This window comes from Chlorocebus sabaeus, chromosome 5, assembly GCF_047675955.1.
Source record: "Chlorocebus sabaeus isolate Y175 chromosome 5, mChlSab1.0.hap1, whole genome shotgun sequence".
Lineage (NCBI taxonomy): Eukaryota > Metazoa > Chordata > Mammalia > Primates > Cercopithecidae > Chlorocebus > Chlorocebus sabaeus.
In genome coordinates this window covers 11,334,765-11,350,839 of record NC_132908.1, presented here as the reverse complement: position 1 = coordinate 11,350,839, position 16,075 = coordinate 11,334,765, and the positions used below count along the sequence as shown (strand labels likewise).

At 42.0% G+C, this 16,075-nt stretch overlaps 1 protein-coding gene across 3 annotated transcripts in view; it reads left to right on the top strand.

The window, feature by feature from the left end:
• Window positions 1–16,075, top strand: part of ZC3H7A (zinc finger CCCH-type containing 7A) — a 48,565-nt gene that overhangs the window by 19,296 nt on the left and 13,194 nt on the right. For all 3 annotated transcript variants that reach the window (XM_037989842.2, XM_073015177.1, XM_037989843.2), the window contains exons 5-15: window positions 3,381–3,539; window positions 3,760–3,840; window positions 3,934–3,972; window positions 5,294–5,327; window positions 5,791–6,074; window positions 9,303–9,507; window positions 11,205–11,269; window positions 11,799–11,985; window positions 12,758–12,919; window positions 14,632–14,828; window positions 15,163–15,263. In XM_037989842.2, the coding sequence (XP_037845770.1) occupies window positions 3,381–3,539; window positions 3,760–3,840; window positions 3,934–3,972; window positions 5,294–5,327; window positions 5,791–6,074; window positions 9,303–9,507; window positions 11,205–11,269; window positions 11,799–11,985; window positions 12,758–12,919; window positions 14,632–14,828; window positions 15,163–15,263 (1,514 nt within the window). The remainder of the gene's footprint in view (window positions 1–3,380; window positions 3,540–3,759; window positions 3,841–3,933; window positions 3,973–5,293; window positions 5,328–5,790; window positions 6,075–9,302; window positions 9,508–11,204; window positions 11,270–11,798; window positions 11,986–12,757; window positions 12,920–14,631; window positions 14,829–15,162; window positions 15,264–16,075) is intronic.

Below are 16,075 nucleotides of genomic sequence, written 5' to 3'. Positions count from 1 at the left end.
GTGCAGTGGCGTGATCTCGGCTCACTGCAACCTCCGCCTCCCGGGTTCAAACACTTCTCTGCCTCAGCCTCCTGAGTAGCTGGAATTATAGGCGCCCGCCACCACACCCAGCTAATTTTTGTATTTTTAGTAGAGACAGGGTTTCACCATTTTGGCCAGGCTGGTCTTGAACTCCTGACCTCGTGATCCACCCGCCTCGGCCTCCCAAAGTGTTGGGATTACAGCCGTGAGCCATTGCACCCGGCCCAATAACAAGTTTCTTAAATTAAGTTTTTAAGAAAGTCATATTACCTGCTTTTGGAGTGACATGAGGCTTTTAAAAGTTAGCTTTGGATTGGCCGGGTGCGGTGGCTCAGGCCTGTAATCCCAGCACTTTGGGAGGCCAAGGTGGGTGGATCATGAGGTCAGGAGTTCGAGACCAGCCTGGCCAATATGGTGAAACCCCGTCTCTACTAAAAATATGAAAATTAGCTGGGCACAGTGGCACGTGCCTGTAGTCCCAGCTACTCAGGAGGCTGAGGCAGGAGAATCACTTGAACCCACGAGGCGGAGGTTGTAGTGAGCCGAGATTACACCACTGCACTCCAGCCTGGGCGACAGAGCAAGACTCCATCTCAAAAAATAAAATAAAGTAGGCTGGGCGCGGTGGCTCAAGCCTGTAATCCCAGTACTTTGGGAGGCCGAGGCGGGCGGATCACGAGGTCAGGAGATCGAGACCATCCTGGCTAACACGGTGAAACCCCGTCTCTACTAAAAAATACAAAAAAACTAGCCGGGCGAGGTGGCGGGCGCCTGTAGTCCCAGCTACTCGGGAGGCTGAGGCAGGAGAATGGCGTGAACCTGGGAGGCGAAGCTTGCAGTGAGCTGAGATCCGGCCACCACACTCCAGCCTGGGCGACAGAGCGAGACTCCGTCTCAAAAAATAAAAATAAAAAATAAATAAAGTAAAATAAAAAAATAAAAATTAGTTTTGGACAAAAGGTTAGGGATTTAAGAAATAATTTGTTTCATAGTTACTGGTCCTTGACGATTCCTATTTGAGTATGGCTTTTGAGGGTATGTCTGCTTATAAAAAAGTCATCCTGGGAAGATACAGGTCTTCACAGGTCAGTGTGTCTTTCAGGTATCCATACTCACAGTTAACATCTTAGTCAAGATCCAGTTGATCTTATAAAACACTCTCTGTAAAAAACACTCTTACGAGTGTTTTTTGTTTTTAGTCACGAAATAGTAATTAGTCTTCAAAGGAATTCACACTAGCTTTTCACATTTTTAAGCTTAAAAAGCTTTTGAGGGCCGGGCGCGGTGGCTCAAGCCTGTAATCCCAGCACTTTGGGAGGCCGAGACGGGCGGATCACGAGGTCAGGAGATCGAGACCATCCTGGCTAACATGATGAAACCCCGTCTCTACTAAAAAAATACAAAAAACTAGCCGGGCGAGGTGGCGGGCGCCTGTAGTCCCAGCTACTCAGGAGGCTGAGGCGGGAGAATGGCGTAAACCCGGGAGGCGGAGCTTGTAGTGAGCTGAGATCCAGCCACTGCACTCCAGCCTGGGTGACAGAGTGAGACTCCGTCTCAAAAAAAAAAAAAAAAAAAGCTTTTGAAGTGCTTTTTTCCTTTTAAAGCTTTTTTTTTTTTTTTTTTTTTTTTTTTTTTTTTTTTTTTTTGAGACAGAGTTTCACTCTTGTTGCCCAGGCTGGAGTGCAGTGGCACAATCTCGGCTCACGGTAACCTCTGCCTCCTGAGTTCAAGTGATTCTCCTGCCTCAGCCTCCCGAGTAGCTGAGATTACAGGCATGCACCACCACGCCCGGCTAATTTTGTATTTTTAGTAGAGACGGGGTTTCTCCATGTTGGTCAGGCTGGTCTTGAACTCCTGACCTCAGTTGATCTGCCCGCCTCAGCCTCCCAAAGTGCTGGGATTATAGGCATGAACCACCCTGCCCAGCCACCTTTTTAAAATTTTTGGAGTCTCACTCTGTTGCCCAGGATGGAATACAGTGGCACAATCTTGGCTTACTCTATCCTCCACCTCCCGGACTCAGGTAATTTTCCTGCCTCAGCCTCCCAAGTAGCTGGGGTTACAGATGCCCACCACCTTGCCCGGCTAATTTTTGTATTTTTAGTAGAGATGGGGTTTCACCATGTTGGCCAGGCTGATGTCGAACTCCTGACCTCGGGTGATCCACCCACCTCTGCCTCCCAGGGTGCTGAGACTATAGCCGTGAGCCACTGTGCCCAGCCCGAAGTGCTTTTAATTTTCACTGTGGATATTCAGTAAAATATAACCATGAATTTAAGAAAAATATCCAGCCGGGTGCGGTGGCTCACGGCTGTAATCCCAGCACTCTGGGAGGCCGAGGTGGGTGGATCACAAGGTCAGGAGATCAAGACAATCCTAATACAGTGAAATCCTGTCTCTACTAAAAATACAAAAAATTAGCCAGGCATGGTGGTGGGCGCCTATAGTCCCATCTACTCGAGAGGCTGAGGCAGGAGAATGGTGGGAACCTGGGAGGCGGAGCTTGCAGTGAGCCGAGATCCTGCCACTGCACTCCAGCCTGGGTGACAAAGTGAGACTCCGTCTCAAAAAAAAAAAAACCAGGCCGGGCGTGGTGGCTCAAGCCTGTAATCCCAGCACTGTGGGAGGCCGAGACGGGCGGATCACGAGGTCAGGAGATCGAGACCATCCTGGCTAACACGGTGAAACCCCGTCTCTACTAAAAATACAAAAAACTAGCCAGGCGAGGTGGCGGGCGCCTGTAGTCCCAGCTACTCCGGAGGCTGAGGCAGGAGAATGGCGTAAACCCGGGAGGCGGAGCTTGCAGTGAGCTGAGATCTGCCCACTGCACTCCAGCCTGGGCGACAGAGCGAGACTCCGTCTCAAAAAAAAAAAAAAAAACCAAAAAAAAGGACAAATACCATGTTGTCACCTAGCTCTTTGTTAAAGAGCATTCATTGTTTATTTTGTTTTTAGTAATATATTCCTTATCAGTTAGCTGTTTGGAGTTACGTTTCTCTTTGACATCTTAATGTGCTCCAGAAAAGGGTAACTACAGAGTTGAGAATAGAAGAGGGACACCTGGGGACATCAGTTAGGTCTGGAAAGCTTTATTTCTTGAAGATCTGGGGACTTTCTGGTCAAATATCAGCATTTGTCTGACCTGGATGGTGGGTACATGGGTATTCATGGTATTCTTTCTGCTTTTGTGTGTTTGAAATTTCATCAAATAATTTAAAAAATAAAAGTAATACTGCTAACTTGGAGTTTAGAGGGAGGGTAATAGGAAGGGGTGTTAATTTGTTTTCATTCCAGGAAGTCTTCAGTGCAAGAAATGAATTGTTTGATTGCTGACTTTATTCTTTGGTCTTACACACCAGGGTTTCCATGATAAAGTTTTGGAGGACTGCAATATAGTCCTCAGTTTTAATGCCAGTAACTGCAAAGCTCTGTATCGGAAATCTAAGGCTTTAAGTGATTTAGGAAGATACAAAAAGGCTTATGATGCTGTAGCAAAGTGCTCCTTAGCAGTGCCTCAGGTATGGAATTTATAGTTTATTTGTTTACATCATAACCATTTACATCATAATAAATGGCATTTAAAAAGTTACATTTTCCAGGCATCCATCAGCCTGCTTCAGTTGGGTATAATTGCTAATGAAGCAGGTGTCTTGATGGGAAACTTCACTGTTTTCTCTATTCTTCTTGACAGTTAGGAAATATAACCCTTTGTGAATTATATATACTTATTTTTTTCAGGATGAGCATGTAATAAAACTAACTCAAGAACTAGCTCAGAAATTGGGATTTAAAATAAGAAAAGCATATGTCAGAGCTGAGGTAAGCTGGCATTCTCTCCATAAGGTGTTTTCATTTTGTTTTATAACTTGGAGTCAGTTCTGTTTTTAAATTAGTGTCTTTATTTTATTTCAGCTCTCATTAAAATCAGTTCCTGGGGATGGGGCTACCAAGGTAAAGTTATTTTTTCTGTCAAAATTATAATTTGTTTTTTAAAGGGAAGGATGGGAGCAATTCTGCTTTTAGTATTTTTGGCGTGTGTTTATTTTGGGAACCTTTTTAATTCTTCAAACACATGGTTGGCCATAGCTTCCTGTCACTTTATTTATTTATTTTTTTGAGACAGAGTCTTGCTCTGTTGCCCAGGCTGGAGTGCAGTGTCCTGATCTTGGCTCACTGCAACCTCCACTTCTTTGGGCTCAAGTGATCCTCCCACCTCAGCCTCCCAAGTAGCTGGGACCACAGGCACATACCACCATGCCTGGCAAATTTTTGTATTTTTTGTAGCGATGGGGTTTCACCATGTTGCCCAGGCTGGCCTCAAACTCCTGAGCTCAAGTATTCCTCCTGCCTTGGCCTCCCAAAAAGCTGGGATTACAGGCGTGAGCCACCTCTTCTGGCCACTTGCAGTCACTTTACAAAAGAACGTCTCCAACTCAAGTAATATATTTTAGCTGTAACCAGCATTTCCTGAATGCTCCAGTGGGGCATTTTATAGGATGTTAATAGATGTTAGGTTTCAGTGCGATAAGAGTGGTTCAGGGCCAAATACTAGTTTTGGGAGTCATTTGTGATAAAATTAAAAAAGGTTTTTGTGGGTTTTTGTTTTTGTTTCTCTTTTGTTTTTAATTTTAAAGTAAGTCTTCTTGGGGCTATTAGGATGCTAATGGCTATTGTGAGTTGGGCAGTGAATGGTGGCCAAATTAGTTCCTGGTATTCTGCTGAATAGCCTTTGAGAAATGCTGGTCCACACGAAATAAGTGGCAGCACTGCTAGACCAGCACCTCACCTAACACCGCGTGTATACAGGTTTGCGTGTTCCATTCATTTCTTGGATCTTAATTGGGAGTTGAATTTCTGTGGAAACACGCATTGCTCTCAGGGTGAGTTTTTTTCTTTTTCTTTTTTTTTTTTTTCCAAGACAGAGTCTTGCTCTGTCACCTAGGCTGGAGTGCAGTGGCGCTATCTCAGCTCACTGCAGCCTCCAACTCCCGGGTTCAAGCAGTTCTCCTGTCTCAGCCTCCTGAGTAGCTGGGATTACAGACACCCGCCACTACGCCTGTCAAATTTTTGTAATTTTAGTAGAGACGGGGTTTCACCATGTTGGCCAGGCTGGTCTCAAACTCCTGACCTCGTGATCTGCCTGTGTGGGCCTCCCCAGGTGCTGGGATTCCAGGCGTGAGACACTGTGCCCGGCTTAGGGTGAGTTTTACCAATTGTTTTATGCCTAAGAGTCCTGAAAATATTATGACCTATTGTTTCATTTAATTTCTAGGCTTTGAACCATTCTGTGGAAGATATTGAGCCAGGTATGTTTTCACATATCATCTTAACAATTTGAAGAGTGCCAGCTTTGTACCTGATGTCTTTGTGTGTGATGTATTGTTGTCAAATAATATTGCTGTGTGGTTATATTCATATTAATGTATTAATATTAAAGTGAGAATGATTTCCAACGCTCCCTTTATGCCTTTGGATGTGCCAGTGAGTGACTGATAAGCGTTGGATGTTAGTAAGCAACCACTGACACCCCCGGTGGCCTTGCCGCTGTCTGACAGCTGTGCCCAAAAAGAGGTACAGGCATTTTGTGAAAGAAGGATAAGTTTTCACAAGTGACTCTATCTATTTGGAATTGCTTTAGTATACTGTCAATTTTATTATTTTTATAATTGCCTTCATATTTTCATCTTCATATCTCTATTATTGGGGATTAATGCTATTATTACGTAAGTACAATGAAAGTGACTGAATACATTTCCATCTGTGTTACAGATTTATTAACTCCAAGGCAAGAAGCAGTTCCTGTTGTCTCTTTACCCGCACCCGGTTTTTCTCATGAAGTTGGAAGTGAGCTGGCCTCAGTTCCTGTTATGCCCTTAACTTCTATTCTGCCACTGCAAGTGGAAGAGAGCACTCTGCCATCTGCAGTGCTGGCAAATGGAGGAAAGATGCCCTTCACTATGCCGGAAGCTTTTCTAGATGATGGAGATATGGTCCTTGGAGATGAACTAGATGACCTCCTTGATTCTGCACCTGAAACTAATGAAACTGTTATGGTAAGTTTCAGTGTTACTCAAGTTTCTTCCGAAGACAGGGTTGACTTTTTAAAAATTGTAATATAACTTGATAGACTTTTTCAGTATTGCATATAGGATGAATTTGGGGTTTGTTTTAACCTTGAAAGTTACTTTTATTCTTGTCTAATGGAACTGGTTAATTTGATCATTTTGAAATAAAAGAAACAATGCTTATCTAGTAATTAGCCAATTTTTTTCCAATTCATATTGGATCACATATTATAGAAAGGGCAAATAAAACATTCTGATAAAAAATAGGCATTTGGTATTTAAGAAAAAATGACTTATATAGATTAAGGACTTCTTATTATTATTATTTATTTATTTATTTTTTTGAGATGGAGTCTCGCTCTGGTGCCCAGGCTGGAGTGCAGTGGTGCGATCTCACCTCACTGCAAGCTCCACCTCCTGGGTTCACACCATTCTCCTGCCTCAGCTTCCTGAGTAGCTGGGACTGCAGGCACCCGCCACCACGCCCGGCTAATTTTTTTGTATTTTTAGTAGAGATGGGGTTTCACCGTGTTAGCCAGAATGGTCTTGATCTCCTGACCTCGTGATCCACCCGCCTCGGGCTCCCAAAGTGCTGGGATTACAGGTGTGAGCCACCGCGCCTGGCCTCAGGACTTCTTATTCTTAAAGATAATACTCTAGCAACCACATATTTTAAAGCAGGGTTCAGCCAACTATAGCCCACAGGCTCAATCTGGCCTATTACCTGTTTTTGTGTGGCTTGCAAACTAAGAATATTTTTTACAATTCTTAAATGGTTGAGAGAAGAACAAAAAAAGAGAATACTATTTTGTGACATGTGGAAATTATTTGAAACTAGCCTGGGTAACCATAGCAAGGCCACGTCTCTACAAAAAATTAAAAACAGCCTGGCATGGTGGTGCGTGCCTGTGGTCCCACTGCTTGGAAGGCTGAGAGGAGAGGATCACTTGCGCCCAGGAGGTTTAGGCTGCAGTGAGCACTGATTGTGCCATGCACTCTAGCCTGGGCAACACAGTGAGACCCTGTCTCAGTCAATCAATAAAATTACATGACATTCCAATTTCAGGGTCCATAAGTAAAGTTTTACTGTAACACATCAGTGACTGCTCATTTTATGTGCTGTCTGTGGCTGCTTTTGCACTGCAACAGCATAGTTGAGTCCTTGCAACAGGGACCGTGTGGCCTACAGAGCCTAAAATACTTAGTATCCATCCCTGTATAGAAAGAATTTTTTGCTGGGTGCAGTGGTGCATGCCTGTAATCACAGCACTTTGGGAGACTGAGGCGGGCAGATCACCAGGAGTTTGAGAACAGCCTGGCCAACATGGCAAGACTCTACCTCTACCAAAAATTATAGAAATTAGCTGGGCATGGTGGTGCACATCTGTAATCTCAGCTACTTGGGTGGTTGAGGCAAGAGAATCACTTGAGCCTGGGAGGCGGAGGTTGCAGTGAGCCAAGATCGCACCGCTGCACTCCACCCTGGGTGACACAGCAAGACTCTGTCTCAAAAAAAAAAAAAAAAAAGACTTTTCTGACCCCTTCTTTAAAGTATAATAAATTAGTAGCAGCAGTGGTAGGATGATAGTGATGAGAGGGAGAAATTCCAAGCTGGTTTCCAGGGCTGGTGAAATAGATGGTGTCAGTGTGCAAAAGGCTGACAGAGCTGGGTTTGATTCTTACCAGCTCTGCGATACTGGGCAAGTTACTTCACCATAGTACATCATTTCCCTCATCTGTATGATGGTTATCACAGTAGGATGTATCTGAGAGAGGTGTTTTAAGAACCAAATAGATACCGTATGATACCATAACGTAAGGTGCCTGGAAGCTCTCAGTGAGTTGCAGCTTTGATGGGGCCTAGGGAGGTTAGAGTTGTATGTTCTTCTCCAGTTGTAAGTTCACACCTCCAGAGAGGTTGTCCCAGTCTTCATGGGCTTCTCCAGCTCCCGTCTCTGGATCACCTGTCCTCCTGCTGCACCACATATATCCCACAATTCCTCTTTAATGATGCAAATTTTTTTTTTTTTTTTGAGATGGAGTCTCACTCTGTCACTCAGGCTGGAGTGCAGTGGCACGATCTTGGCTTACTGCAACATCCACCTCCCAGGTTCAAGCAATTACCTGCCTCAGCCTCCCGAGCAGCTGAGATTACAGGCGGCCGCTACCACGCCCGGCTAATTTTTTGTGTATTTTTAGTAGAGATGGGGTTTCACTATCTTGGCCAGGTTGGTATTGAACTCCTGACCTCGTGATCCACCCACCTCGGCCTCCCAAAGTGCTGGGCTTACAGGTGTGAGCCATCATGCCCAGCCTCATATGATGCAAATTCTTATGAGCCCTATAGTCAGGTAAGGGTAGGGAAGCATAGGGAAGTTTTGCAGATGAAACATGAATGTAACATTTGAATTAAAATGTTAGACATCTGGCCAGGTGCAGTGGCTCATGCTTGTAATCCCAGCACTTTGGGAGTCCTAGGTGGGTGAATCACTTGAGGTCAGGAGTTTGAGACCAGCCTGGCCAACATGGCGAAACCCTGTCTCTATTAAAAATACAAAAATGAGCCGGGCGTGGTGGCACACGCCTGTAATCCCAGCTACACAGGAGGCTGAGGCAGGAGAATCGCTTGAACTGGGAAGGCAGAGGTTGCAGTGAGCCGAGGTTGTGCCACTGTACTCTAGCCTGGGTAACAGAGTGAGCCTATGTCTCAAAAAAAAAAAGTTAGACATTCCACCTTGATTGTTTTTAAAACTTGTTTTTGAAAAGAAGTTCTGTAGCTAAAATAGTTTTAAACGAATCTTGATTCTGATTTAAACTTTGTTTTTCTTGGAGATGGAGTCTTGCTCGGTTGCCCAGGCTGTAGTGCAGTTGTGTGATCTTGGCTCACTGCAAGCTCCGCCTCCTGGGTTCAAACAATACTCCTGCCTCAGCCTCCCAAGTAGCTGGGACTACAGGCACACGCTGCCATGCACAGCCAACTTTTTGTATTTTAGTAGAGATGGGGTTTCACCGTGTTGCCCAGGCTGGTCTCGAACTCCTGAGCTCAGGCAATCCGCCTGCCTTGGCCTCCCAAAGTGTTAGGATTACAGGCCACCGTGCCTGGCCTAAACATGATCTCCCAGTGTAATAATGCTTTTATTTGCTGGTGTTCAAAGTAGTTCAGCCAAACCCATGACAGCTTCATGAATTTTAATCACATCTTTTTTTCTTCCACAGCCATCAGCTTTAGTCAGAGGACCCCTTCAGACTGCCAGTGTCTCTCCTAGCATGCCCTTTTCGGCATCTCTGTTAGGAACCTTACCCATTGGTGCGAGGTATGCTCCTCCACCCTCCTTCTCAGAATTTTATCCACCTTTGACTTCATCCTTAGAAGATTTTTGTTCTTCTTTAAATTCATTTTCAATGAGTGAATCCAAACGAGGTAAGAACCAAATGTAAATTGTAAACAATTGCAGTTAATTTTCTCAAAATGAAAATGTTTGTTTGGCCATTATTTAACTGACTCTAGGTAGCAGATACATGAATTATTTTCATTGTAGCTAAAAATAGAAAGACTAAGCGTTCAGTTTTGAATTTACCTTGACTTAGCTGTGCCATTCTGGAGACCCAGGAGCAAAGGCAGGAGAAGAGAAATGTGTGTGGCACTGGTGTTTCTGTAGGATAGTTTGTTAAGCTGGGAGTGTTGTTTTGGGGGTGAAATGACTATTAGTGTATTCTCCCATAAAGGTGTATCTCATCTTAAAGGGTCTTAGAGACAGGCTATGCCATTAAATTCTGATCTAGGCAAACACTAATTTAAGATCAGTATTTAGAATGATAGCAGTTAGATGTGTCTATTTTAGGTTTCATCTGTGGAGCTCAGCAAACCGTGGCTGCTGCTTTAACTTTCCAGGAGATTGCTGAGCTTGGTGTCTGACTCCTGTTTCTGTCATCCTAGGTTTAACATATATACAAACAATCACTAGAAAAATATTTTTTTGAAGGCATTGTTACATGGCTAAAACGGCAAAAATCTTACATAATTGACTTAAAGATTTACAATGGAAGAAATTAAAGTATATGGGAGACAGAAGGGCAGAGAGAAAATAATTGAGTGCTAGACTAAGAAAAAGAAAGCAGGCCAGGCGCGGTGGCTCACACCTGTAATCCCAGCACTTTGGGAGGTCGAGGCAGGAGGATCCCTTGAGCTCAGGGGTTTGAGACTAGCCTGAGGAGTTTGAGACCAGTCTGGGCAACATGGTGAAACCCTGTCTCTACAAAAAGTATAAAAATTAGCTGGATGTGGTATGTGCCGGTGATCCCAGTTACTCGGGAGGTGGAGGTGGGAGGATTCCTCGAGCCTAGGAGGTTGAGGCTGCAGTGAGCCAAGATCACGCCCTTGCACTCTAGCATGGGTGACAGAATGCGACCCTGTCTCAAAAAAAAACAAATAACAAAAAAGAGAAAGTAATTGAAAACTTTACTGATTTTTTTTTTTTTTTTAAATGTTAGGTCAGTTCCTGCTTCATTTTTTTTGAGACAGTCTCACTTTGTTGCCCAGGCTGGAGTGCAGTGGTGAGATCTTGGCTCACTGCAACCTCTGCCTCTTGGGTTCAAGCGATTCTCCTGCCTTAGCTCCCTGAGTAGCTGGGATTACAGGTGGCTGCCATCACACCTGGCAATTTTTTTTCGTATTTTCAGTAGAGAAGGGGTTTCACCATGTTGGCCAGGCTGGTCTCAAACTCCTGACCTCCTGTGATCTGCCCACTTCGGCCTCCCAAAGTGCTGGGATTGCCAGATGTGAGCCACTGCACCCAGCCCCATATTTTCAAAAGGTTCCCATTTTTGAATATAAAGAATTTTATTGGTGTTTTTAGTAGTTGTAGTTGGTGGGCCCTGCCTTAGCTTATTTCTCTGAAAATAGGTTTTTATTTAAATTTGTTTGACTATGCCCTTGGTTTCTAGAGGAAAGCAAAGACTCTAGAGCCCTGTTTGGGTGTCAACACTGAGCAAGAAAATTTCTAGAAATTGGGATGGGAGAATAGCGTGGGAGGCCATAGCCAGTAAGCTACTAAGCCCTGATGTTCTTATTACATGATCAGAATGAAAAGGTCTGTTGAAGTTTTTTTATTATTTTAGATCTGTCCACCTCAACTTCTAGAGAGGGAACACCGCTTAACAACAGTAATTCTTCCCTTTTACTTGTAAGTGCCACTTCCTCTTTTGTAAATACATCGCTTGAATTGAAAATAGTTACTTAAGTAACTGAGTTATTTGAATGAACATGACAGTCTCCCTTAAATTTTGTGTGTGCTGTAGGAAATTGTGTTAAAGTAAGACTTCTGGAACATCTAGTAATAATGGCTTTGTGTTTAAGACTTGATCTGTCATAGCAAATTAATCAGTATTGCAGAAAGTGTAAGAGGCTTTAGTACAGCATAAACAAATCAAGGAAATATAAGATCAGGGCATGTAAAGCGTGTGTACTTTTGCAGTAGAACTTACTATAATATGGAGGATCAAAAAAGTGGGGGGTGCCTAGAAACCAAAAGAGAGAAAAATGTAGAGAGAGACAGTTTTTAAGATAGAAGAGCATTAAGAATGGAGTAGTACTGACCTCAGTTTATGAAGATTATCTTATTTTTCAGATGCATTCAGTTCCTTTCTTCAGTGATAATGCAATATTTGTTGGCTGTTGTTTTTTTTTTTTTTTCCTTCTTATTTTTCTTGCAGATGAATGGACCAGGTAGTTTGTTTGCCTCGGAGAATTTCCTAGGAATTTCAAGTCAGCCTAGAAATGACTTCGGAAACTTTTTTGGAAGCGCAGTTACCAAACCATCTTCATCAGTGACTCCAAGACATCCCCTCGAAGGAACCCATGAATTGAGACAAGCTTGCCAGATCTGTTTTGTAAAATCAGGTCAGGACCAAACAAACACGCAGAGAGTATTAAACTGCTTGTTCGTAACCTTGAAAGTTCTTAGGAATTTGTAAATACATGTGAACAACATCAGTTATTATGATCCCTATTTTGAATTCTTCCTAAACAAGTAGCAGTTACTGACTGAGTGCGTTTGGAGGGTAATAGGATAAATCTCTGCTTTTACTTGATGTAATTTTATTTATAGAATCATGTAGAATAGAATATTTACCTATTTTTGGAAGCTTATTAAAATTTTAATGAAACTCCTTATGTTCTCAGTATATGCTTAAGAAGTTGATTATTTTCAAATAGAGCAAGGACTAGAAAACAGCATTATAAGACCAGAATACAATACCGTATATATGAAAATTAAATGCTTTGTTAGATTGTTTCATATCTTTACCTTAAATCAAGTGACATAAACACAGTTTATTCTGATTGGAGTCAACTTCATTTTCTTTCTTAGTTTAACAGTGTTCTTTACTTTTATAAGCTGTCAAAATTCCTCTCCAGATTATTTCCCCTAAAGTTAAGTAAGGGTATTTTTTTTGGCAGGAGTGGAGTTGAATAGAACATTGTGTTGTCTGATAAAATATAAAAGGCAAAAATCTACCTTAGTAGCCTGCTTACATTTTAGGGTTGTGGAAGTGGGATTTCTGTGGGAATTTAATAATTGATGTTCATCTGTTCATGTCTGCTTGTAAATTTACCTGTAAAATGAAATGATATTTTTTGTGCATATGAGCAATCCTCTTTACATCTTTTTCAGGCCCTAAGTTAATGGATTTCACTTACCATGCTAATATAGATCATAAGTGTAAGAAAGATATTTTAATCGGTAGGATAAAGAATGTTGAAGATAAATCATGGAAAAAAATACGTCCAAGACCAACAAAAACAAATTATGAAGGACCATATTATATATGTAAAGGTATATACTGTAATTAATTAGTATACATTACATAAGTGATGAACTACAGTCATGCTTAGCTTAATGACAGGGATACATTCTGAGAAATGTATTTGTGTAAGGTTTACTTACACAAACCTCAACGGTGTAGTCGACAATGCACCTAGCCTATCCATGACATAGTCACTGGCTCCTAAACTACAGACTTGTACAGCATGTTACTGTACTGAATACTGAGGCTACTGTAACGCAACAGTATCTGTATATCTAAACATAGAAAAGGTACAGAAAAAACACAGTATTAATCTTATGGGACAACCATTATATATACAGTCTGTAGTTGGCTGAAATGTCAGTATGTGGTATAGGACTGTGCTTGCTACATTTATTATAACATCTATTTATATATAATTTATTCCATTATGTTATTATAGTGGTATTGACTGTTATAAAAAATGTTTAGAGCTAATAGCAAGTTCCTTGGATTGAGATGTTAATATGTTTTATATTCTTTTTACTGTTGTTTTTAGCTTTTTCTTTTTTGAGATAGTCTCACTCTGTCATCCAGGCTGGAGTGCAGTGGTGCAATATCGACTCACTGCAACCTCTGCCTTCTGGGTTCAAGCAATTCTCCTGCCTCAGCCTCCCGAGTAGCTGGGATTACAAGCATCCGTCGATACACCTGGCTAATTTTTGTATTTTTAGTAGAGACAGGGTTTCGCAATGTTGCCTAGGCTGGTTTCAAATTCCTGGCCTCAAGTTATCTGCCCACCTGGGCTTCCCAGAGTGTTAGGATCACAGGCGTCAGCCACTGTACTGGCCAAGGTTTTATTTTATTTATTTCTTTCTTAATTTTTTGTGACAGAGTCTCGCTGTCTCCCAGGCTGGCGTGCACAGGCGCAATCTCGGCTGCCTGCAACCTCTGCTTCCCAGGTTCAAGCAGTTTTCTCATGACTCAGCTACCGAAGAGCTGGAATTACAGGCGTGTGCCACCCTGCCCAACTAATTTTTGTATTTTTTGGTAGAGATGTGTTTCATCATGTTGGTTAGGCTCGTTTTGAAGTCCTGGCCTCAAATGATCTGCCTGCCTCGGCCTCCCAAAATGTTGGGATTACAGGTGTGAGCCACCATACCTGGCCTATGACCAGGTTTTAAACAGACGACTGTCTCAAACCTTAAGTTCTCTCTAAACAGAATGAAAACACTGAGCTAAGGCTTTGAAAAGTGTTTAAGATGCTTTTGAGAGAACTTGGTATTTTCATGTTTGTCAAACAAGTTTGTGTGAGTGAGCTTAGAATGTCCCTAAGTGAATTTTTTTTTTTTCAACTGAGGTGTATTCCATGAGAGTATCAAGGCTCTTCTCACAGTCTGTAATAAAAATAATTAAGGCTTGTGGTACTTCTCTTTTTTAGAGTTGATACCATCCATCCCCTGATAATAATATGCATATCATTGTTTGAGACTGCCCATGAATTGTTATACAAGTTCAAATGATGCCCTAAATGTTACTTATATTCATTGGCTTTAAGGAAACAATTAACATCATTTTTTTTGTTTGTTTGTTTTGACACTGGGACTTGCTTTGTTGCCCAGGCTGGAGTGCAGTGGCAAGATCATTGCTCACCACAGCCTCAAACTCCTGGGCTCAAGGAATCCACCTCAGCCTCCCAAGTAACTGGGAGTACAGGCCAATTGCCATGTTTTCATTGTCTTTCCATTCCCTGTTTTTCTAGATGTTGCTGCTGAGGAGGAATGTAGATATTCAGGCCACTGCACGTTTGCTTATTGCCAAGAGGAGATAGATGTGTGGACACTGGAGCGGAAAGGGGCATTCAGCCGCGAGGCTTTCTTTGGCGGCAATGGAAAGATTAACCTTACTGTGTTCAAACTTCTCCAGGAGCATCTTGGAGAATTTATATTCCTTTGTGAGGTGCGTTCTCCAAAACTTATTTTCTATTGTAAAGTTGAATTTGCAAGCCCAGTGGTATTGTCCTGCCATGTGATAAAACATTCACTCAGTAAATGAATAAATATTCACTTATTTATATGATAAATAATATCTCTTTTGTGAATAAAATATTCCTCTGGTCCTGCAATGTGATAAAACATTCATTCAGTAAATGATAGCTACTACTGTTACCAAAAAGAATATTAAAACTTCATATTGAGTATTAATTTTGTAATGATATTGAAACTAGGACAATATTCTGGGTACAAAATTTATATTTTCTATTTTTTTGATAACCTTTCTCTCTCTATTCCAGAAATGTTTTGATCATAAGCCTAGAATGATAAGTAAAAGAAATAAAGATAATTCTACTGCTTGTTCTCACCCGGTTACAAAGCATGAGTTTGAAGACAATAAGTATGTTGATAGTTTCTAATTTCTGTAATGACAAAATAGTTTATTTTTCTAGATCTGAATAAAAACTAGTAGTAGTGTCTGTCCAGGCACTGCTCTTTCATCATTTGTTGTTATTCTGAAGAAAAATGACGAAATTTTAAAATGTCTTTTAGTAGATTTGGCTGGGAAGTGAATAATTAACTAAATATATTATGTAAAACAGAAAAGCATTATTGATGTATAGTTTCTCATGACATGGATTTAGGTTTTTATGGCTTAAAATATAAGTACCCCCCCCCCCCAATTAATTCAACAATTGCATGTAGTGATTTGGTTTTTTTGTTTGTTTTTTTTGAGAGAGAGTCTTGCTCTATCACCGAGGCTGAAGTGCAGTGGCATGATCTTGGCTCACAGCAAGTTCTGCCTCCCAGATTTAAGAGATTCTCCTGCCTCAGCCTCTCGAGTAGCTGGGATTATAGACACCCACCACCAGGCCTGGCTAATTTTTTGTATTTTTTTTTTTTTGAGACGAAATCTTGTTCTGTTTCCAAGGCTGGAGTGCAGTGCAGTGGCGCGATCTCAGCTCACTGCAACCTCCGCCTCCCGGGTTCAAGCGATTCTCCTGCCTCAGCCTCTCCAGTAGCTGGGATTACAGGTGCGTGCCACCACACCCAGCTAATTTTTGCATTTTTAGTAGAGACAGGGTTTTACCATGTTGGCCGGGCTGGTCTTAAACTCCTGACCTCAAGTTATCCACCCGTTTTGGCCTCCCAAAGTGCTGGGATTACAGGAGTGAGCCTTCACGTCTGGCCAATTTTTTGTATTTTTAGTAG